Source organism: Gobio gobio (genome assembly GCF_949357685.1).
Source record: "Gobio gobio genome assembly, chromosome: 3".
NCBI lineage: Eukaryota > Metazoa > Chordata > Actinopteri > Cypriniformes > Gobionidae > Gobio > Gobio gobio.
The window spans coordinates 66,566,878-66,590,473 of NC_137099.1; the positions used below are offsets into that span (position 1 = coordinate 66,566,878).

The window sequence follows — 23,596 nt, forward strand, 5'->3', positions numbered from 1 at the left end:
TGTGCTGTACGTTTGAACGGAGACTTTGCTTCTTACAGGCTCAAGAAGAGATTCAAAACTCAGATCCTGCATCAATTCCTCTCTATTCAACAGTACAGTTACCCACAACCCCCTCTGATTCACAGAATCCTCTCTACTCGACAGTACAGTTACCCACAACCCCCTCTGATTCACAGAATCCACTCTACACGACAGTACAGTTACCCACAACCCCCTCTGATTCACAGAATCCACTCTACTCGATAGTAGTTACCCACAACCCCCTCTGATTCACAGAATCCCCTCTACTCGACAGTACAATTACCCACAACCCCCTCTGATTCACAGAATCCACTCTACTCGATAGTAGTTACCCACAACCCCCTCTGATTCACAGAATCCACTCTACACGACAGTACAGTTACCCACAACCCCCTCTGATTCACAGAATCCACTCTACTCGATAGTAGTTACCCACAACCCCCTCTGATTCACAGAATCCCCTCTACTCGACAGTACAATTACCCACAACCCCCTCTGATTCACAGAATCCCCTCTACTCGACAGTACAGTTACCCACAAACCCCTCTGATTCACAGAATCCCCTCTACTCGACAGTACAGTTACCCACAACCCCCTCTGATTCACAGAATCCACTCTACTCGACAGCACAGTTACCCACAACCCCCTCTGATTCACAGAATCCACTCTACTCGACAGCACAGTTACCCACAACCCCCTCTGATTCACAGAATCCACTCTACTCGACAGCACAGTTACCCACAACCCCGTCTGATTCACAGAATACACTCTACTCGACAGTACAGTTACCCACAACCCCCTCTGATTCACAGAATCCTCTCTACTCGACAGTACAGTTACCCACAACCCCGTCTGATTCACAGAATACACTCGACTCGACAGTGCAGTTACCCACAACCCCCTCTGATTCACAGAATCCTCTCTACTCGACAGTACAGTTACCCACAACCCCCTCTGATTCACAGAATCCACTCTACTCGACAGTAGTTACCCACAACCCCCTCTGATTCACAGAATCCCCTCTACTCGACAGTACAGTTACCCACAACCCCCTCTGATTCACAGAATCCACTCTACTCGACAGTAGTTACCCACAACCCCGTCTGATTCACAGAATACACTCTACTCGACAGTACAATTACCCACAACCCCCTCTGATTCACAGAATCCACTCTACTCGACAGTACAGTTACCCACAACCCCCTCTGATTCACAGAATCCACTCTACTCGACAGTAGTTACCCACAACCCCCTCTGATTCACAGAATCCCCTCTACTCGACAGTAGTTACCCACAACCCCCTCTGATTCACAGAATCCTCTCTACTCGACAGTACAATTACCCACAACCCCCTCTGATTCACAGAATCCACTCTACTCGACAGTACAGTTACCCACAACCCCCTCTGATTCACAGAATCCACTCTACTCGACAGTACAGTTACCCACAAACCCCTCTGATTCACAGAATCCTCTCTACTCGACAGTACAGTTACCCACAACCCCCTCTGATTCACAGAATCCACTCTACTCGATAGTAGTTACCCACAACCCCCTCTGATTCACAGAATCCACTCTACTCGACAGTACAGTTACCCACAACCCCCTCTGATTCACAGAATCCACTCTACTCGACAGTACAGTTACCCACAACCCCCTCTGATTCACAGAATCCACTCTACTCGACAGTACCCACTGAGCAAAGGCGTACGTTGAAAAGACGTCCACTGAGGAGCCAGAATGAAAGTTTTTATGACGTCTGTTTTTGACGTGTTCTGCACGTCCGATATAGACGTTCATGGAACCTCAAGGTTAAAAACTAGTTCAAATGTGCTCATTGTGGACATATTTCCCATTTGTAATTGCAAAGCAACTCACAGACCGTGTGTGTTTGACAGGAGGTCCCGCGGCACGGAAGGCGCGTTTCGCGCGGCGTGAAGGACGCGAATCCGCCTCATTCGCGCGTCCACTCTACTTTATAGGGCTTGTGTTCTGCTTTGAATTAATAATATATGTTTGCATTATTCCCAATACTCTCAATAAAAGTATCTGCTGAATAAATTTATATTTATGCAATCCTGCAGCTGTTTTCTTCTATCATTCTGGAATCCAGATTTAAAGGTGCATTGGTGTGACTTTTCTCTGTGTTGGTTTGCTGATTACCTGTTTTAAATTCTGCTGCACTTAAAGATTGGAACCAACTGTAGACAATTCAACACTCAGAAAATAAAGTACATAATTGTACATTTTTGTACCTCTAAGTCAGGGGTAGGCAAGTTCGGTCCTAGAGAGCTGATATCCTGCAGAGTTTAGGTCCAACCCTACTAAGCCACCACAGTATAAACTCATGACTCCCAGCATGCATTGCAGCATTAAGTATGTCACCATGTCTTTGTTTGATTTGAACAGATTATGTGTTTTGTTAACACTGTAACAAAAAATACAAACTAAAGTCAAACTGCCCAACTAATGGAAACATTAATCACCATGATGGTGACAAATATTTTAAATAAAACCAACATCTAAACCTCTGTTAATTCTCAATAAGAGCTTCTATAGATGTCTTTCAGGGTTGGAGTCAAACTCTGCAGGACAGCGACTCACTAGGACTAAACTTGCCTGCCAATTGTGAATAGGGGTAGGGGTAATTGTACCCTAAGGACCAATTGTGTACCTTTTTTTTCTGAGAGTGAACAGTGCATTGGTTTAAGGCAGGCATGGGCAACTACAGTCCTCGAGGGCCACTGTCCTGCAGAGTTTAGTTCCAACCCTAATCAAACACACCTGAACCAGCTAATCAGTGTCTCCTGGATTACTACACAATAAAATCCCCAGTGTTAAATTAACACTGCTCAGAGCACATATGGTCCCACTCTACAGAGTGTTAAAGTAACACTGAATCAGTGTTAAAGTTAATGAGATAATTAAGAGATTAATTAAGTGATGATTGACCATTAGTGGTGAACACCTGATGATAATGAGCAGAATCACTGAAGAAAAAAGAAAAACACAAAAACTACGACTGACTATAAAAAAAGACATTAAATCTCTGAGGATCTCAGCAGAGGAGAATTAAACAACAGCATTACCAGCTTCACACATTACAAACCAGACTGACTTTATTTCTGTCAGACGTCTACAGAAGCTCTTATTGAGAATTAACAGATTTTTTGTTTGATTTTGTTTAGAAAATTGTTAGTTCTTAATGTGACCATCATGGTGAATAGTGTTTTCTTTAGTTGGGCAGTTTGGTGACTTTTTAATATTCGTGTTACTCTGGCTGCTGTAACTGAGTTTGTTATGGCAAGAAAAGCAAGAGTAGCCGGTTAATTGATTAGTAGTAAATTGTCTTCTCCTGCTTTCAGATGGAGCGGCATTTACTACAAAGCTAAAACTCCAGAGTTAAATTAAGAAAGAAGTTAGAGAAGTTAATGAGATAATTAAGTGATTAATTTAGCGATGATTGAGCATTATATTTATAATTTATAATATAACCAACAGATCACTTTTTATCTTTGTTCTTCTGGTAGTTATAACTCAGATACAGCAGCCAGACAAAATCTAAAGTGAATAACATAAGGGTCAAGAGCCCAACTAAAGCAAACACCCATCCCCATAACGGTGGCTTACAATTTGAGATTTTCTCCTTCAGAGATTCTGCTTGTTATCATCAGGTGTCTTCAATAAGGATCAATCATCACTAAATTAATCACTTAATTATCTCATTACCTTCAACACTCTTGAGTGGACTCATATACACTCCCAGGAGTGTTAATTTAACACTGGAGTTTTTGCTGTGTACAAAGAGCCGTAGTTAACTGACAAGCTGAGCCATATCGCAATAATTATCGCTGGCGATACGTCCGCGATATTAATGCGATATGGCTCAGCTTGTCAGTTAACTGCGGCTCTTTGTAGTAAATGCCGCTCCATCTGAAAGCAGGTGAAGCCGATTTACTACTAATCAATTAACCGGCTTTACTGATGAGATGCGCATAACAATCTCACGATATATATCGCCCAGCCCTAGTTTTGCGTGACGTACCCAGAATTAATTGCGGCATGAAGCATGTCACCATTGTTGAGATTCAAAGGCTGATTCTTGATGTCTATGTGTGAGTATAACTCGCAGGAGTTAGAAGTGCTTATTATGTGATGTGTTATTAAACTGGAGTACAAAACTTATGTACACATTTTTTGATAACCATTTAGTTTATGTGAAGTAAACACTGCTGGATCTTCTGCTGTAGAGTCACTAGGCTACTATAATCAATGACTCTCAGGAGAACAGCAAATAAGGCACTATATGATGATAACAACTGCATCATCAACAACAAGCCAACATCATCTGTCATCAAGTTGTCATCATGAATTTTCTCTTGCTGTTCTCACCGTAATTAACAGTTACAGCAGCCAGAGAAAAAAAATGCTGACAAGTCAAGGGTCAACAGGCCAACTAAAGCAACACTAATCACCATAATGGTAACTTCAAACAACTTTTATTTTCAATAAAACATCAACATCTAAACCTCAATAAGAGCTTCTGTAGACATCTGACAGAAATAAAGTCAGTCTGGTTTGTAATGTGTGAAGCTGGTAATGCTGATTGTGGAGTTGTTTAATCCTCCTCTGCTGAGATCTTCAGAGATTTAATGTCTTTTTTATAGTCAGTCGTAGTTCTTGTGTTTTTCTTTTTTTCTCTTTTCTTCAGTGATTTTGCTCATTATCATCAGGTGTTCATCACTAATAGCCAATCATCACTTAATTAATCTCTCAATTATCTCATTAACTTTAACACTGATTCAGTGTTACTTTAACAGTCTGTGGAGTGGGACCATATGTGCTCTGAGCAGTGTTAATTTAACACTGGGGATTTTACTGTGTAGAAGGCTACAGGCAGGTGAGTTTTATCAGGGTTGGAGCTAAACTCTGCAGGACAGTGGCCCTCGAGGACTGGAGTTGCCCACCCCTGCTCTAGGGGCAAAGACATTGAAAAGACGTCTTTTGGACATAACTTTGCTCAGTGGGATCACACACAGTGTGAATGAAAATTACACTTAACAACAACATACTATATATCCGAACCATTTTACATGGTTAAATATGGTAAACAATATCTTAATGCTTATATTTACCACTTTATTACATGGAAAACACTACACACTGGCGTCCAGATATAAAAGTGCATTGGCGTGTCAGACTTTTCTCTGTCCTGGTTTGCTAATTACCTGTTTTCAAATCTGCTGTCCTGTCAAACTCATCATTTATACCCCATAATGCTGCTTAAAATAAAAATGAAAATATTGTCTTGTAATCGGGTAAAATAAGTGTGTAGGTAGAGATAATTCAAGTGAACACTAGGTGGGGATATTTGACAGCATTTAGGTTGCAATATAATTGCACTATGGAGGCCAAGCATCACAGCAAATACACAAATATAACAAATACGTAAATATATTCTGGAAATAGGATCCACACACACACAGCATCTAAAAAGTAAAATGTTAATTGTCATTAGAGTGACAGATTTTTTTTTAATATAATTTTTTAGAACATGATATTAATAATGACTATATCTCCGAAAAGTTAAATCAAAACAGATTTGCAGCTGTAGTCATGTGATCATATATTCAAATAAGGGGAGTAAACCTGAGCGCTCTCAGTCTTTTGTTATTCATCCAGATCAGGAAAGAGAAAGAGAGCAGAGAGAAGTGCAAGTGTAGGTGATTGGTGAGCATCTGAATCAGAAAAAGAGGATTTCTAGAGAAATGGCACCACCAATTACAGGTCAGTAAATCACCTAATTAATCAAAAAGAACATTAATCTCATTCTGGACATTCTAACAACATTTCATTATCTAACAACAAAATTAAACTATTGACTGTATTTGACAAAAAGGAAATAAAACATGATTGGAAAATTATGCTTTTCTAGAAACTGAGGAATGAGTTGAGAAAGCGAAGACATTTTAAAACAACAAGTTGAGCAAATTTAAAACAACTGAGAATATGAAAAATGTAACCAATAAATCATAAAAAATAAATACAATAAAAAGAAACAGAGTTAGAAAAAGACACTGACCTTAATTTGTCCAACTGAGAAAACCGGATCACCTTCAGAGGTGAAATGTAAGAGAGGCAAGAAAGCAGTTGATTACACAACCTGGGGACTGATTAAGGAATATTTAAATGATTATTCAATTATGTTGAGTGAGCGTGTGGACAATAGATAAAAGAAAGAAATCATGAAATCAATGAAAATAGTACTATATATATATAATTATTATAATTTTTTTTCATTGGTACTTGTTTAAACTGCTTGGCACTACTTGAAACTTGCGTCATAAAACAAGGTTTGATCTAAGCGGTTGATTACTAGTATGATTAACCAACTGAAATTTAAATGGTAATTTCACAGTAAAATCCCGGTGTTGAATTAACACCGCTCACTGTTCATATGGGAACCACCCGCAGGTGTTAAAGTAACACTGAAGCAGTGTTAGAGTTAATAAGATACTTAAGTGATTAATTGAGTGATGATTGTTTGATTATTGAATACACCTGATGATAATGAGTAGAATCACTGAAGGAAAGAGAAACACAAGAACTACAACTGACTTCAGCCACAGCCTTAGATGAAATCAACTGAAAAGACAGTATTTCTCTTTATTTCTGTCATTCGTCTACAGCTCTTATTGAGAGTTAGCAGAGGTTTAGAGGTTGATGATTTATAAAAAATATGTGGTCATCATTATGGTGATCCGTGTTTACTTTAGTTGGGCAGTTTGACTCTGGGCTTCTGATGTTAGTTTGCGGTTTTGTTGCAGTGATTTCTTACGAAGGAATCCATACACAAAAATAATCAGGTGATATAGTTATCTTAACTTGTAATTATACATAAAATTTTTTTTTATGTACACAAACATCAATAATCAGCATGTGAGTCTCAACAATGGTGAAATGCTTAATGCAGCAATGTCAGGAGCGTTATACTATGGTGGCTCCCAGCATGAATTGCACCATGAAGCATGTCCCCGTTATTGAGATTAATATGCTGATCCTTGATGTTTCTGTGGGTGTGTCTGAAGCTTTTTTCCATTTCTCAATGTATTTGAAAGTCAAAATTCATAATATTTTATCTCTGGCATTATTGGTGGCAATCTATTGACAAAAAATAACTAACTTTATTTTAATTTTTTTTTCAAATACTTGATTCTGTAATGTTGAAAGATATATCACCTGACCATCCTTGTTAATGGCTTCTTTTGCAACAACCAGCTCTTTTGTGACCAAACATTTTCTATAAAACATCACCCTCTAAATCTCTGTTAATTCTCAATAAGAGCTTCTGTATATGTCAGAAATAAAGTCAGGTTTGTGATAAGAGAGATTTAATGTCTTTTCAGTTGATTTCATCTAAAGCTGTAGCTGAAGTCAGTTGTAGTTCTTGTGTTTCTCTGTCCTTCAGTGATTCTGCTCATTATCATCAGGTGTTCATCAATAATCAAACAATCATCACTCAGTTAATCACTTAAGTATCTTATTAACTCCAACACTGATTCAGTGTTACTTTAACACCCTGCTGGTGGTTCCCATATGAACACAGAGCGGTGTTAATTCAACACCGGAGAATTTACTCACTCATACACTCTAAAAAGAGATGTGTTAAAAATGACACATGTTGTGTTAGTTTTAACACATGTAGTGAGTGTGCTCAGGGACAACACATTTTGTGTCAAATTTAACACAATAAATGTGTAAGTCATTTTAACACACTAATTGTGTCAGGTAATCACATACTCAGATGTAATTTTAAAAATAAAGTGAAACTAAATTATTAAGCATTTAATCAATAGTCGAGTACAGAACGCATGTGCACACAAAGTACAATGTTTCAAACTCTATGACTCTATAAACTCAATTTTTCACACTTCAACACCACATCGATGCTGCTTTTGAGAAAAGATCATGAAGAGATAACAGTTAATAGAGTTTGCGCTTTGAATTAAATTAAAATGTAGCAACTGATAAAACATTCTATATAAATAACTTTTATTTACTCAGGCCTGTTTGTTTGAGAACATAAACACTGCATACAATGCACAATGATGGTGTGTGTCGCGCTTTATAACATGATGTGTTGAGAACAACACAACCAGATGTGTTAAAAATCTACACATGTTGTGTCAGTTTTAACACATGTAGTGTGTGTGTGCTCAGGGACAACACATGTTGTGTAGATTTTAACACATGTAGTGTGTGTTCTCAGGGACAACACATGTTGTGTAGATTTTAACACATGTAGTGTGTGTGCTCAGGGACAACACATGTTGTGTAGATTTTAACACATGTAGTGTGTGTGCTCAGGGACAACACATGTTGTGTAGATTTTAACACATGTAGTGTGTGTGCTCAGGGACAACACATGTTGCGTAAAATTTAACACAAAACCTGTGTCGTTTTCTTTAACACATCTCCGTGTTACCTGTAACTCAACTAATGTGTTATTCCTCTAACACAGAAGTGTGTTGAAACCTTTTACACAATAATGTGTTATAGTTACACAACGTGTGTCAGATGTGTGTTACATGTTACTTCGTGTTTGGATGAACACTGACACGTATTGTTAACTTGTGTTTAGTCCATTGACGTTTAATAAAGTGTGTTTGACTGTTTATTGTATTACCTGGATGTTTTAGACATCATGAATCTACACACACCAGCTCTTATTGAGATGAACAGAGGTTTAGATGTTGATGGTTCATTGAATGTTTCATCTGAAGTCACCAGAATCGTGATCAGTGGCTCCTTTATTTGAGCTCTTGACCCTTTACTTGTCTTTTAATTCTTCTCTTTCTGCTGTAACTGCCTTTTAATCAAATATGTTTGTTATGGCATGAAAACACAATCAGAAGTTTCTTGATCACGTCATAATGTCAAGATCTGATCCAGTTTATGTGTAAATGGATGGTGTACATTTACTTTATTTGTGTGCTATTAGCTGTTAAAGTTTTGTGAAATTACTCCATGATGTCCAGTAGTGCAGAATGAGTTCTTAAAAAATAAAAAATTCAATGTTTTCAGAAAGTTTAGAGCTGCAGCAGATACTCGTCAAACACACACATCAAGAATCAGATCATGAATCGCAACAATGGTGACAAACGCTTCATCCTGCAGTGCATGCTGGGAGTCATGGATGAGTTTTGTACTATGGTGGCTCCCAGAATGCATTGCGGGATGAAGCTTTTGGTTTTTCACCATTATTGAGATTCATGAGCTGATTCTTGATATGTGTGTGTGCCTGTGTGACACCATAGACTAGAACAGGGGTGTCCAAACTCGGTCCTGGAGGGCCACTGTCCTGCAGGGTTTAGCTCCAGCTTGCCTCAACACACCTGTCTGGAAGTTTCTAGTATGCCTAATAAGACCTTGATTAGCTGGTTCAGGTGTGTTTAATTGGGGTTAGAGCTAAACTCTGCAGGCCAGTGGCCCTCCAGGAGCAGGAATGGACACCCCTGGACTAGAACATCCTATGCGCACTGTGTATCTAAACCAAATGTGCAGATAATGACAAAAATATTATTAACATAATTATTAACAGCGCAAAATATTATTTTCAGTAAAGTTTCAGATATCAAACACTTGTCTGAGCTCAGCAATCGTATGCGATGATAACATTATCATCTGATCATAGTTTTCTCATGGTAATTTTTGCTGCTTCAAATGTGTTTAATAAACACACAGTCACAGCAAACAGAGAAAAACTGATGTGAAAGAGTCAAGGGTCAAGAGCTCAAATAAAGGAGCCACTAATCACGATTCTGGTGACTTCAGATGAAACATTCACTGAATCATCAACACAAATCCTGTTCATCTCAATAAGAGCTTCTGTCTGACAGAAATAAAGTCAGTCTGGTCAGTGATAACAAGTGAAAAGCGGAGAAAGCATTTGAAAAAGACATTGAAAAAGACCTTGAAAAAGAGGCATGATGTGATTGGCTGCCAAAACACCCACTGCTGTTCATCCAGAGTAACATTTAACACACATTGTGTGTTATATCTACACAACATGTGTCAAAATACCATCAACACACTCAGTGTGTTGTTTTTTTTAACACATCGCTTTTTAGGGTGTAGGTCTGTTCTTCAATTTAAGTCTTTCAGACTTTTCACCAGTTTTATAATCAAACAACTGATCACTCAAATGTTGTGTGATTAACTGACTAAAAACTTAAGATATAATATATAATAAGATATCGTGTGTGTGAAAACAATTTGTCCCTCTGACTTCAGGAAATCTGAGGATTGTTATGTTGGGAGTGACTGGAGCTGGAAAGAGTGCAACAGCAAACACCATCCTGGGCAGAGATGTGTTTGAAGTGGATTTTAATCCAGAGTCAGTTACTCAAAGAACGGAGAAAAAAATTACAAGAAAAGGTAACAGGAGCATCTCAATAATCGACACTCCAGGTCTCCAGGATACATCACCAGCAAAACAAAACAAAGTGAGAGCTGAAATAAAGAAGTGCATGAGAATGTCTGCTCCTGGTCCTCATGTGTTCCTGCTGGTCATCAGAGTGGACGAGAGATTCACAGATGAAAAGAAGAACGCAGTGAAGTGGATTCAGGAGAACTTTGGAGAAGAAGCTGCACGATACACCATCATTGTGTTCACATACGCTGATCAGCTAAGGGGTGAAACACTGCAGCGTCGTATAGAACAGAATCAAGATCTACGTCAGTTTGTTATGAGCTGTGGTGGCAGATATCATGCATTCAACAATGAAGACAGAGAGAATCAGGATCAAGTGAATGAGCTGCTGGATGAGATGGATGACATGGTGCTGAGAAATGGAGGGAAGTACTACACTAATGCAATGTTTAATGAGGTCCAGAGAAGGCTTATATCGTGGAAAACTGCTGGAATTACTATAGTAGTTGTCTGTGGGGTAGCAGTAGTAGTAGCAGTAGCAGTGAAGAAAAGCAAAAAGTAAAGTGCAAATATTAGCAGAATAGTCTTGACATTGACTGAAAATCTGTTACAGGTTTTGAGTTTATTTCACTGTCATAGTCATTTTGGAACTTTGGTTATTAAAGCCTTTTTATCAAAGTGTTTAACAGTAATCACAACAGCATTACACCAATGCATATTTTAAAACGTCGATTTGATGCTACAAAATAATGTTTTCATTTTATAGAACTGATTCAAATGTTAATATGTTCTGCATAAATAACATGGGGAGGGGGGTGCTAAACAAATCTGAGTACAAGTATGTAGGGTTACAGGACAAAACACTGATGATTACGTCAGCTCAAGATTGGATCCAGCCTCTTATGAAGACTTCAGATTCCCCAACACCTGTGAAGAGACGACTACTCTGAATCAACATGCACCACTGACAAATTTTCTATAGTATGTTGTGCTGATAAATGCTTAGTTAGTATAGTTCACTTACACAAGAGTTCTAGTAACTAAAAAACAATTGTAGAGTACTTGATAATTTACTTTAAATAAACTTTAATTGTTACCATTGTTGTGTTTTGATGCTGAATGGAAGTGTGTGTGACTCAAGCAAGATCAATTGCAAGATATTGTTACAAATATAGAGGAATTATATTAATACAATTATGTGTTTCACAAGGGTTTTGTGACATAAAATTTTTAAATATCATTATTTGACATGATTATTAGTTATATATACATACAGTATTGTAGGCTTTGAGCCAACAACACTAAACCTTTTCACAATATTCAAATTTTCTGATGCAGATCACTCTACATTGTAATGTAGAAATCTGCATTTTCTGTTAAGCTGTTAGAAACTACATGTTTTTGAAAGTGCTATACAAATAAATGTGTAGTTAATTGAATAGATGAGATGAAAAAAAATCCCTTTAGAGTAATAATTGATTTGCAATCAGGTTAATAGATGTTTAATGACTGCACTGGATCATCTTAAGATATAATTATTTTGTAACATATATTTTACATTCATTTTACAAAACACCTAAATGTAAAACCAAACCTAGAAGTACACATTCACCTAGAGAGCTGATGTCCTGCAGAGTTTAGCTCCAACCCTACTAAGCCACCACAGTATAAAACTCATGGCTCCCAGCATGCATTGCAGCATAATGTATGTCACCATTGTTGAGGTTCATACGCTCACTCTTGATATCTGTGTGCGTATAAACTTTTTCCCTCTGGAAAGTAATTAAAAATCAAAATTCTGAATGTCTGATCTGTGGCAAGAAAGTATTGTTGGTTGATATTATTTATTCGTATTTGTAATCAGTGATGAGTTTAGTCAAGAACTTTCCTTCATGATACTTTTTGGTTATGGTTTCTTTTGAGTTAAACAGATTATGTGTTTTGACCCGACTGGATCCGATCGTCACATATTCCATAATAAACTGATATTAACAAGTCAATAAACAAGTTACGAAAAATATTACTTTTGTCTTACCTATAACGTAAGGTTAGCCGTCGTCTCCCTTCCTTGTAACGTTACTTGACTTGATGCATTACATCCTTGCCAAAAAGTTAAATCCATGTTATTCCTCTCTTGTTATTCCAAGCATGCTTAATTCACTCATCATTTCAGCTTCAAAAGTCCACTTCATGTCACGGTGACGAATGACGAATGCGTCTTTGCAGATTTGCATTTCACCAAGTTAACTTGCATAATAACTTTGACTGTTTACCTTTTTTAACTATAATAACGATTGCTCGCTCGGTGGCCGCTGACGTCAGCATTATTTATTTGCTATCATCTCTGTGAGCCGAGTCTGACCACCAAAACTTTAAGATTAAACAAGACGGTTCATTCATATGATTATTAAAGTCAATCACAGCGGAAGTTCGGGTTGCCATAGAAACATGACAAGCGCTTGAGACTGCACATGCGCGGTGGCTGGAGCAACCTGAACTATGAACTTTTTTACGCAATTTGAGCATCATAGAAAACATTTCTGACAGTTCACCTGAGATTTTGTTGCTGATTTGAAATATACACAGCAAAATCCCCAGTGTTAAATTAACACTCCTCAGTGTACATATGTGTCCACACTACAGGGTGTTGAAAGTAACACTTAAGAAGTGTTAAAGTTAATGAGATAATTAAGTGATTAATTAAGTTATGATTTACCATTAGTGATGAGAAACACAAGAACTACAATTGACTTCAGCCACAGTTTTAGATGAAATCAACTGAAGATAAAAGAAGAAAATAAATCTCTGAAGATCTCAGCAGAGGAGGATTAAACAACTCCACAAACAGCATTACCAGCTTCACACATTACTAACCAGACTGACTTTATTTCTGTCAGACGACTACAGAAACTCTTACTGAGGTTTAGATGTTGATGATTTATTGAAAATAATAGTTTTGTTTGACGCCACCATTATGGTGATCAGTGATGATGACAAGTTGATGACAGATGATGTTGGCTTGTTGTTGGTGATACAGTTGATATCATCATATAGTGCCTTATTTGCTGATCTCCTGAGAGTCATTGATTATAGTAGCCTTGTGATTCTACAGCAGGAGATCCAGCAGCGTTTTCATCAGATAAACTGATCAATGTTTAAAACATGTACATAAGTCTTGTTTTCTGGTTTAATAACACATCACACAATAAGCACTTCTAACTCCTGCGAGATGAACTCACACACAGACATCAAGAATCAGTCTATGAATCTCAACAATGGTGACATGCTTCATGCCGCAATGCATTCTGGGTGCATCATGCAAAACTCATCTATGGCTCCCAGAATGCATTGCGGCATAAAGCATGTCACCATTGTTGAGATTCATAGGCTGATTGTTGATGTCTGTGTGTGAGTTAGTCTCACTGGAGTCTGAAGTGATTTGTGTAGAATCTGCTTTAAAACCTATTTAGCTTTACTGATTTAAACCAATCTGAATCTTTCCTGGAATCACAGTAAAAACAAAGTTAATAGTATATTGCTCAGACTCAGCCATAAGATCAGTGATTTAAATCACTATAAAATGATCATATTCTTATCACTGAACAGCCGACAGCATCTGATTGTGTTTTCTCTTGCTTTTCTTGCCATTGCAAACTCAGTTACAGCAGCCAGAGAAACACTAACATTAAAATGTCATCAAACTGCCCAACTAAAGAAAACACTGATCACCATTGATGGTGACATTAAAAAAAGTTTCAACACAAAATAAACAAAATAGTAATTCTCAATAAGAGCTTCTGTAGACGTCTGACAGAAATAAAGTCAGTGTGGTTAGTAATGTGTGAAGCTGGTAATGCTGTTTGTGGAGTTGTTTAATCCTCCTCTGCTGAGATCTTCAGAGATTTAATGTCTTCTTTTATCTTCAGTTGATTTCATCTAAAGCTGTGGCTGAAGTTGTAGTTCTTGTGTTTCTCATCACTAATGGTCAATCATCACTTAATTAATCACTTAATTATCTCATTAACTTTAACACTTCTTAAGTGTTACTTTTAACACCCTGTAGTGTGGACACATATGTACACTGAGGAGTGTTAATTTAACACTGGGGATTTTGCTGTGTATTATTTAAATATAAGTTCAAATCAAACTTCAACAGTGCGTCACACGTAGGCTGTTTGTCCACAATAGCCAATGCATGAAGGATGCCCACACCCCAGCCAGCACAGTCATGTGGGGCCCATATGGGCGTCACCTGGGCTGTCTAACTGGGGCCCAGCCAGTTTTGTCCTCAGTTTCCATGGAGGCCCCACATGGGCTAGCCCAGATGAACTGAACACTGCTCAGTGTGCACACTACAGGCTGTTAAATGTAACTGAATCAGTGTTGGAGTTAATGAGATAATTAAGTGATTAATAGAGTAAAGACTGAATATTACTGAAGACTCCTGATGATATCAAGCAGAATCACTGAAGGACAGAGAAACACAAAAGACTTCAGACACAACTTCACAAAAGCATTATCAGCTTCCCTTTTTACCTATTAGATTGACTTTCTGTCATCTTAGTTTTTAATAATGATAATTATGATAGTTGATAATTCCCACTGAGCAAAGGTGTACGTTGAAAAGACGTCCACTGAGGAGCCAGAATGAAAGTTTTTATGACGTCTGTTTTTGACGTGTTCTGCACGCCCGATATAGACGTTCATGGAACCTCAAGGTTAGAAACTAGTTCAAATTGTGGACATATTTTCCATTTGTAATTGCAAAGCAACTCACAGACAGTGTGTGTTTGTCCAGAAATCATGAAAATAAAAGAAGCTTAGCTCACACCTTTAGACACTTTAGACAACTTAGCATCTGTAATTCACACATCTTTGGATCGTGAGAGAATCGTGGGATTCAATCCAGGATCTTCTTGCTGTGAGGAGACAGTGTTTCCCACTGAGACACTGGTGCTGCCCTTAATCACAGACATAAGACACACTTTGACTATTTCTGTCAGACGTCTACAGAAGCTCTTACTGAGAATTAACAGAGCTTTAGATGTTGATGTTTATGTTTCATTTGAAGTCACCATTGTGGTGGGAAGCGTTTGCTTTAGTTGGGCTCTTGGTTCCCGTATTTGTGTTAGCTTTTCTTTGGATGCTGTAACTGTGTGTGTGAAACACAATAGTTGTGGCTGAGAAAGCAAAAATAAAGTGACTTCAGGTGTTGTCAGCTCCTTGTTGATGACTAAATCATCAGAAGTCTAGAATCTGATGTTGTGCTTTTGAGTTTTATGTTCTTGTTTGGGAAAAAATATTTTGTTTATATACTATAACCTTGTGAATTCACTGTTTCGGGACTAATAGCAATAAAATAATCACTTATCCTGAAAGATGATAAAACAGCATGTGTACATTGTTTTGAGAAAATATTTCACATAGTCACACGCAGACATCAAGATTTTGCATATGATTCACAACAACGGTGACAATCAAAACAAAAAAAACTTCATGCTGCAATGCATGATGGGTAGCTTCATAGTACAAAACTCATGCTTGATTGTCACCGTTGTTGTGAATCATATGCAAAATCTTGATGTCTGCGTGTGACTATGAGAAATATTTTCTCAAAACAATGTGCACATGCTGTTTTATCATCTTTCAGGATGAGTGATTTGTATATTGCTATTGGTGTAAATACAGCAGATTCAAGGTAATAGTATATAAATAAATTATTATTTGCCGAACAAGAACCAAAAACTCAAAAATACAACATCAGATTCCAGACTTCTGATGATTTTATGTGACAACACCTGAAGTCACTTTATCTTTGCTTTTTCAGCCATAACTATTGTGTTTCACACACACAGTTTTAACATCCAAAGATAAGCTAACTCAAGTACAGGGACCAAGAGCCCAACTAAAGAAAACGCTTCCCACCACAATGGTGACTTCAAATTCACCATAAATATCAACATGTAAAGCTCTGTTAATTCTCATTAAGAGCTTCTGTAGACGTCTGACAGAAATAGTCAAAGTGTGTCTTATGTCTGTGATTAAGGGCAGCACCAGTGTCTCAGTGGGAAACACTGTCTCCTCACAGCAAGAAGATCCTGGATTGAATCCCACGATTCTCTCACGATCCAAAGATGTGTGAATTACAGATGCTAAGTTGTCTAAAGTGTCTAAAGGTGTGAGCTAAGTTTCTTTTATTTTCATGATTTCTGGACAAACACACACTGTCTGTGAGTTTGTGAAGTTGTGTCTGAAGTCTTTTGTGTTTCTCTGTCCTTCAGTGATTCTGCTTGTTATCATCAGGAGTCTTCAGTAATATTCAGTCATTTCTCTATTAATCACTTAATTATCTCATTAACTCCAACACTGATTCAGTTACATTTAACAGCCTGTAGTGTGCACACTGAGCAGTGTTCAGTTCATCTGGGCTAGCCCATGTGGGGCCTACATGGAAACTGAGGACAAAACTGGCTGGGCCCCAGTTAGACAGCCCAGGTGACGCCCATATGGGCCCCACATGACTGTGCTGGCTGGGACAGAAGAGGTGCCCGTGGGTTTAAGTTCTTTATATTAGTTTTTTAGCTTTTTTCGCACATCACTCATGAAGGTATACACAGTAAAATCCCCAGTGTTAAATTAACACTGCTCAGAGCACATATGGTCCCACTCTACAGAGTGTTAAAGTAACACTGAATCAGTGTTAAAGTTAATGAGGTAATTAAGAGATTAATTAAGTGATGATTTACCATTAGGGATGAACACCTGATGATAATGAGCAGAATCACTGAAGAAAAGAGAAAAAAAGAAAAACACAAGAACTACGACTGACTATAAAAATGACATTAAATCTCTGAAGATCTCAGCAGAGGAGGATTAAACAACTCCACAAACAGCATTACCAGCTTCACACATTACTAACCAGACTGCCTTTATTTCTGTCAGACGTCTACAGAAGCTCTTATTGAGGTTTAGATGGTGATGTTTTATTGAAAATAAAAGTAGTTTGAAGTCACCATTATGGTGATTAGTGTTGCTTTAGTTGGGCTCTTGACCCTTGACTTGTCAGCATTTACTTTTGTTTCTGGCTGCTGTAACTGTTTATTACGGTGAGAACAGCAAGAGAATATTGATGATGACAAGTGATGTTGTCTTGTTGTTGATGATACAGTTGATATCATCATATAGTGCCTTATTTGCTGATCTCCTGAGAGTCATTGATTATAATAGCCTTGTGACTCTACAGCAGGAGATCCAGCAGTGTTTTCTTCACATAAACTAAATGGTTATCAAAAAATGTGTACATAAGTTTTGTACTCCAGTTTAATAACACATCACATAATAAGCACTTCTAACTCCTGCGAGATTAACTCACACATAGAAATCAAGAATCAGCCTATGAATCTCAACAATGGTTACATGCTTCATGCCGCAATTAATTCTGGGTACGTCACGCAAAACTCATCTTTGGCTCCCAGAATGCATTGTGGCATTGAAGCATGTCACCATTGTTGAGATTCATAGGCTTATTCTTGATGTCTGTGTGTGAGTTAAAATTGTAGGAGTTAGAAGTGCTAAGTGTACAATCTATTTCAAAACGAATTCAGCTCTTCTGATTAAGACACTGCTGGATCTTTTCTAGAATCACAATAAAAAAAAAGTTAATAGTATATAGCTCATACTCAGTCATAAAATCGATTAAGTTAATTACTACACAATGATCATATTTTCATCTTCGAGCAGCCGACAGCATCTGCTGGTGTTTACTCATGCTTTTCTCGTCATAGCAAACTCAGTTACAGCAGCCAGAGAAACACTAATGTTAAAAAGTCATCAAACTGCCCAACTAAAGAAAACACTGATCACCATGATGGTCACATTAAGAACTAACAATTTTCTAAACAAAATCAAACAAAAAATCTGTTAATTCTCAATAAGAGCTTCTGTAGACGTCTGACAGAAATAAAGTAAATCTGGTTAGTAATGTGTGAAGCTGGTAATGCTGTTTGTGGAGTTGTTTAATTCTCCTCTGCTGAGATCTTCAGAGATTTAATGTCTTTTTTATTGTCAGTCGTAGTTCTTGTGTTTTTCTTTTTTCTCTTTTCTTCAGTGATTCTGCTCATTATCATCAGGTGTTCATCACTAATGGCCAATCATCACTTAATTAATCTCTTAATTATCTCATTAACTTTAACACTGATTCAGTGTTACTTTAACACTCTGTAGAGTGGGACCATATGTGCTCTGAGCAGTGTTAATTTAACACTGGGGATTTTACTCTGTATCTAGGGCTGGGCGATATATATCGTGAGATTGTTATGCGCATCTCATCAGTAAAGCCGGTTAATTGATTAGTAGTAAATCGCCTTCACCTGCTTTCAGATGGCGCGGCATTTACTACAAAGAGCCGTAGTTAACTGACAAGCTGAGCCATATCGCATTAATATCGCGGACGTATCGCCAGCGATAATTAATGCGATATGGCTCAGCTTGTCAGTTAACTACGGCTCTTTGTACACAGCAAAAACTCCAGTGTTAAATTAACACTCCTGGGAGTGTATATGAGTCCACTCAAGAGTGTTGAAGGTAATGAGATAATTAAGTGATTAATTTAGTGATGATTGATCATTATTGAAGACACCTGATGATAACAAGCAGAATCTCTGAAGGAGAAAATCTCAAATTGTAAGCCACCGTTATGGGGATGGGTGTTTGCTTTAGTTGGGCTCTTGACCCTTATGTTATTCACTTTAGATTTTGTCTGGCTGCTGTATCTGAGTTGTAACTGCCAGAAGAACAAAGATAAAAAGTGAACTGTTGGTTATATTATGACAAACATCATTTGAACTATGTTTTTGATTTATGTTGCTGTTTACAGCATAACTGTGATTCTGCATTAATAAACAAAGTTTTAGATATAATATAAAGGATTTCTTAAAAGTTGTTTTTTAAAAAAAAAAAAGAGTGTTTCTTTTAGGCACACACAGACATTAAGATTCAGTCTATGCATCTCAACAATGGTGACGAGCAGAATATTCAATTAGGAAAATAAAATTACATAGACAATTCAGATCATAATTTATTCATACCGCAATGCATGATGGGAGCCATTAATGAGTTGTGATTGGTGGTAGCCACTGCAACATGCTTTATTATTGTCACCATTGTTGAAACTCACAGGCTGATTATTGATATCTGTGTTTCTAAATCAATTAATTTGAAAGTCTTTAGATCAGAACAATGTTTATTAAATATTTTGGCTTATAAGAAAAAATGTTAATTACATGCTGTAAAATCACAAAGATCCTGCTAACAAGTTAAACCAAATTATCTCAAAAAGTGTCATTTTTCTGATCATAGCATGATTATGTTAAATCAAAGCCAACACTATCAGATCACACATTTCGTTGTTAATTTGAATGTTGTAAATCAATAACAGCAGACAAACAAAATCTGAAGATAATAATATAAGGGTCAAGAGCCCAACTAATGCACACACCCATCCCCATAACGGTGGCTTACAATTTATGATTTTCTCCTTCAGAGATTCTGCTTGTTAACATCAGGTGTCTTCAATAATGCTCAATCATCACTAAATTAATCACTTAATTATCTCATTAACTTCTCTAACTTCTTTCTTAATTTAACACTGCAGTTTTAGCTTTGTAGTAAATGCCGGGCCATCTGAAAGCAGGTGAAGGCGATTTACTACTAATCAATTAACCGGCTTTACTGATGAGATGCGCATAACAATCTCACGATATATATCGCCCAGCCCTATCTGTATCCATTATTATTACTGTGCGCTTGCACTGAGAGAGAGAGAGAGAGAGAGAGAGAGAGAGAGAGAGAGAGAGAGAGAGAGAGAGAGAGAGAGAGAGAGAGAGAGAGAGAGAGAGAGAGAGAGAGAGAGAGAGCGAGCAAGAGAGAGAGAGATCACTCGTGTTTTTCTTCTTTCTTTTTTTAAACCTTATTTCCCGGCTCACACTTTTCTTATCCAAATTTAACAAGTTGCAAGTTACAAAAAACACACAAGCAGTGCTGACTGACTCTGATCACAGGCAGGTGTTCGCTGAGTCCGGATCGACTCCGGTATTAGACACACATGTTAATCAGACCCGGGACTCGTAGTAATAGATTGGGACCCGACCCGGACCCGGCTGATCATTTTAAAACATAGACCCGAACCCATACGGGTCCCGGGTCCACGGGTCTCGGGGGCTCCGTGAAGACCTCTACCCTAAGAACCAATTGTGTACCTTTAAAGGTACAGTTATACGTTTTGTTCCCCCAGGAACAAAATTTTACCTCCACTGTACCTTTCTTTTTCTGACAGTGCATTCAGACAGGGAATCCCCGAATGTAGTGATTCAGGTTAAATACAATTGTTATTTTTATTTTGTATGCATTATATTTTTTATTTCTTATGCACATGATTGTTATGATTATTTTAATTCCTTTTCAATGTAAAGCACTTTTACCATTTCACATTGTGCATGAAATGTGCTATATAAATAAACTTGACTTGCCTTCATTTTTTTTCCACTTGCTTTCTGTTTTGAATAAAAGGGGTGTTGGTAGAAAGTCATTTTAAAGAAGTTCATTTGATTAACAGAATAAATGCATGCAAATTTTAAACTGACGTCCAAGTTTGAATTTGCAACCCAAGATTTGCAACCCAGATTATTGGGTTTCAACCCATTCTCTAAATGCATCACCAAGTTAAAAAGCAAATGATATTTAAAAAATGCACTTATATAACAAACAAAGGTAAACACACAATGTTGCTGATCTTGCTTATTCTGAATAAATGTCTGGATGAATGGAAAATTCTGACACAGGGCTCAGGTTAACTCCCCTTGTTTGAACAGGTAAAGCATGTTTATTTGTAAAGTAGCCTATATTTCATAGACAATGTAAATTAAAGGTGCTTTACTTTAAAAGAAGATTTCATAAAAATAGTCATAAAATAACTAAAGAAATAACAATAAAAAGTAAGAAATAAAAAAATATATATATAAATTAATTCAAATGAAATGTATACATTAAAAGTAAAATAAATATGATCACTTATATGGACAGTATATATACTTTTTATTTACTGATTCTAATTTTTCATCCATTATCATCTGGGGAATGTACAGTCAAATACCCAATGACCAGATATGATAAATGAAGACTTGGAGTTAGAGTTAAAAAAATAAAAAATAATTCAACAACAAGCTAACATCATCTGTCATCATCTTGTCGTCATCATTTTCTTTTGCTGTTCTCACCGTAATAATAATAATAATAATAATAATAATAATAATAATAATAATAATAATAATAATATTAATAATAGACTTTATTTTATATACACAGTAAATTCCCCGGTGTTGAATTAACACCACTCAGTGTTCATATGGGAACCACCAGCAGGGTGTTAAAGTAACACTGAAGCAGTGTTAGAGTTAATAAGATACTTAAGTGATTAATTGAGTGATGATTGTTTGATTATTGAAGACACCTGATGATAATGAGCAGAATCACTGAAACACAGAAACACAACTACTGCCACAGCTTAAGATGACATCAACTCAAAATACATTAAATCTCTCTTATTATAAAACAGACTGACTTTATTTCTGTCATTTGTCTACAGTTCTTTTTGAGAATGACCAGAGGTTTAGAGGTTGATGTTTTATGGGAAATGTCTGGTCACCGTTATGTATATCAGTGTATATTTTAGTTGGGCAGTTTGACTTGGCATTTTATGTCAGTTTGTGGTCTTAGTAACAGAGTTTACTGGAACATATACTTTGATGCAAATTAATCCATAAACATAAATTATCAGGTGAAATAGTCATCATCATAAAGATTTTTTTTTTTTGGACCAAACAAATTTTTGAGAAAAGTGGATAATAGAAATGTTAATAAAAGTTGTTTTAATAGATTTTCACCATAAATGCTTTACTGCCATAGATCAGTCATCTTAAATTTAAATTTTCAGATACATTTAGCGGGGAAAAATTGTTTGTGCACACAGACATAAAGAATCATCATATGAAACTCAACAATGGTGACATGCTGCAATGCATGCTGGGAGTCATGCGTGTTATACTATGATGATTATATATCCCAGCATGAAGCATGTCACCGTCATTGAGATTAATATGCGGATTATTGATGTTTGTGTGGGTGTGCCGAAAGTATTTTTCTTCACAATGTACTTAAATAATAAAAATCAGAATATTTGATTTCTGACAAGAAATGATTACTGGTGAAAATTTACTAATGACAATTTGATAACTTTTTTTTTTAATGTGTCAATTATCCTTCTCGTCTATGATGTTGAAAGATATATCATATGACCATCTTTGTTTACGGCTTCTTTCACAACAAATTATATGTTTGTGTTTGAGCAAACACTGTTACAAAGACCACAGACTGACATTAAAAGCCAAGAGTCAAACTGCCCAACTAACGGAAACACTGACCACCATAATGGTGACCACATATTTTCAATACAACATCAACCTCTAAACCTCTGTTAATTCTCAATAAGAACTTCTGTAGATGTCAGAAATAAAGTCAATCTGGTTTGTAATAAGAGAGATTTAATGTCTTCAGTTGATTTCATCTAAGGCTTGTGGCTGAAGTCAGTTGTAGTTCTTGTGTTTCTCTTTCCTTCAGTGATTCTGCTCATTATCATCAGGTGTCTTCAATAATCAAACAATCATCACTCAATTAATCACTTAAGTATCTTATTAACTCTAACACTGCTTCAGTGTTACTTTAACACCCTGCTGGTGGTTCCCATATGAACACCGAGCGGTGTTAATTCAACACCGGGATTTTACTGTGTGCCTTTAAAATGCATCTCAAAGCGGTTCACAAAACATAAACATGCAAAAAATATAATAAAATACAAACATTATGAAATGTAGGATTAAATAACAATAATACGGCAATTATAAACAATTTATATAAAAGCTACCCGAAACAAATAAGTTTTCAGGGAAGATTTAAAAACACTAAGTGATTCCGCTTGCCTAATCCCCACAGGTAGGGAGTTCCAGAGTTTTGGAACATTTGATGAAAAGGCCCTATCACCATTGGATTTAAGTTTAGTTTTGGGAACAATTAAAAGGCCAGCTTCAGAGGA

At 36.9% G+C, this 23,596-nt stretch overlaps 2 protein-coding genes across 2 annotated transcripts in view; both read left to right on the plus strand.

Moving 5' to 3' along the window:
• Positions 1 to 2,099, plus strand: part of LOC307123542 (polymeric immunoglobulin receptor-like) — a 29,730-nt gene extending 27,631 nt beyond the window's left edge. Inside the window, exon 12 of the mRNA XM_079812101.1 lies at positions 39 to 2,099. Coding sequence (XP_079668227.1) covers positions 39 to 269 — 231 coding nt within the window. The 3' untranslated portion in view covers positions 270 to 2,099. The remainder of the gene's footprint in view (positions 1 to 38) is intronic.
• A 3,603-nt stretch (positions 2,100 to 5,702) lies between these two features.
• Positions 5,703 to 11,553, plus strand: LOC307123546 (GTPase IMAP family member 9). The gene is made up of 2 exons (XM_079812106.1): positions 5,703 to 5,807; positions 10,314 to 11,553. Exons 1-2 carry the CDS (start codon positions 5,789 to 5,791, stop codon positions 11,012 to 11,014), a joined length of 720 nt encoding a protein of 239 aa, XP_079668232.1. The 5' UTR covers positions 5,703 to 5,788; the 3' UTR covers positions 11,015 to 11,553.
• Positions 11,554 to 23,596: the final 12,043 nt, after the last annotated feature.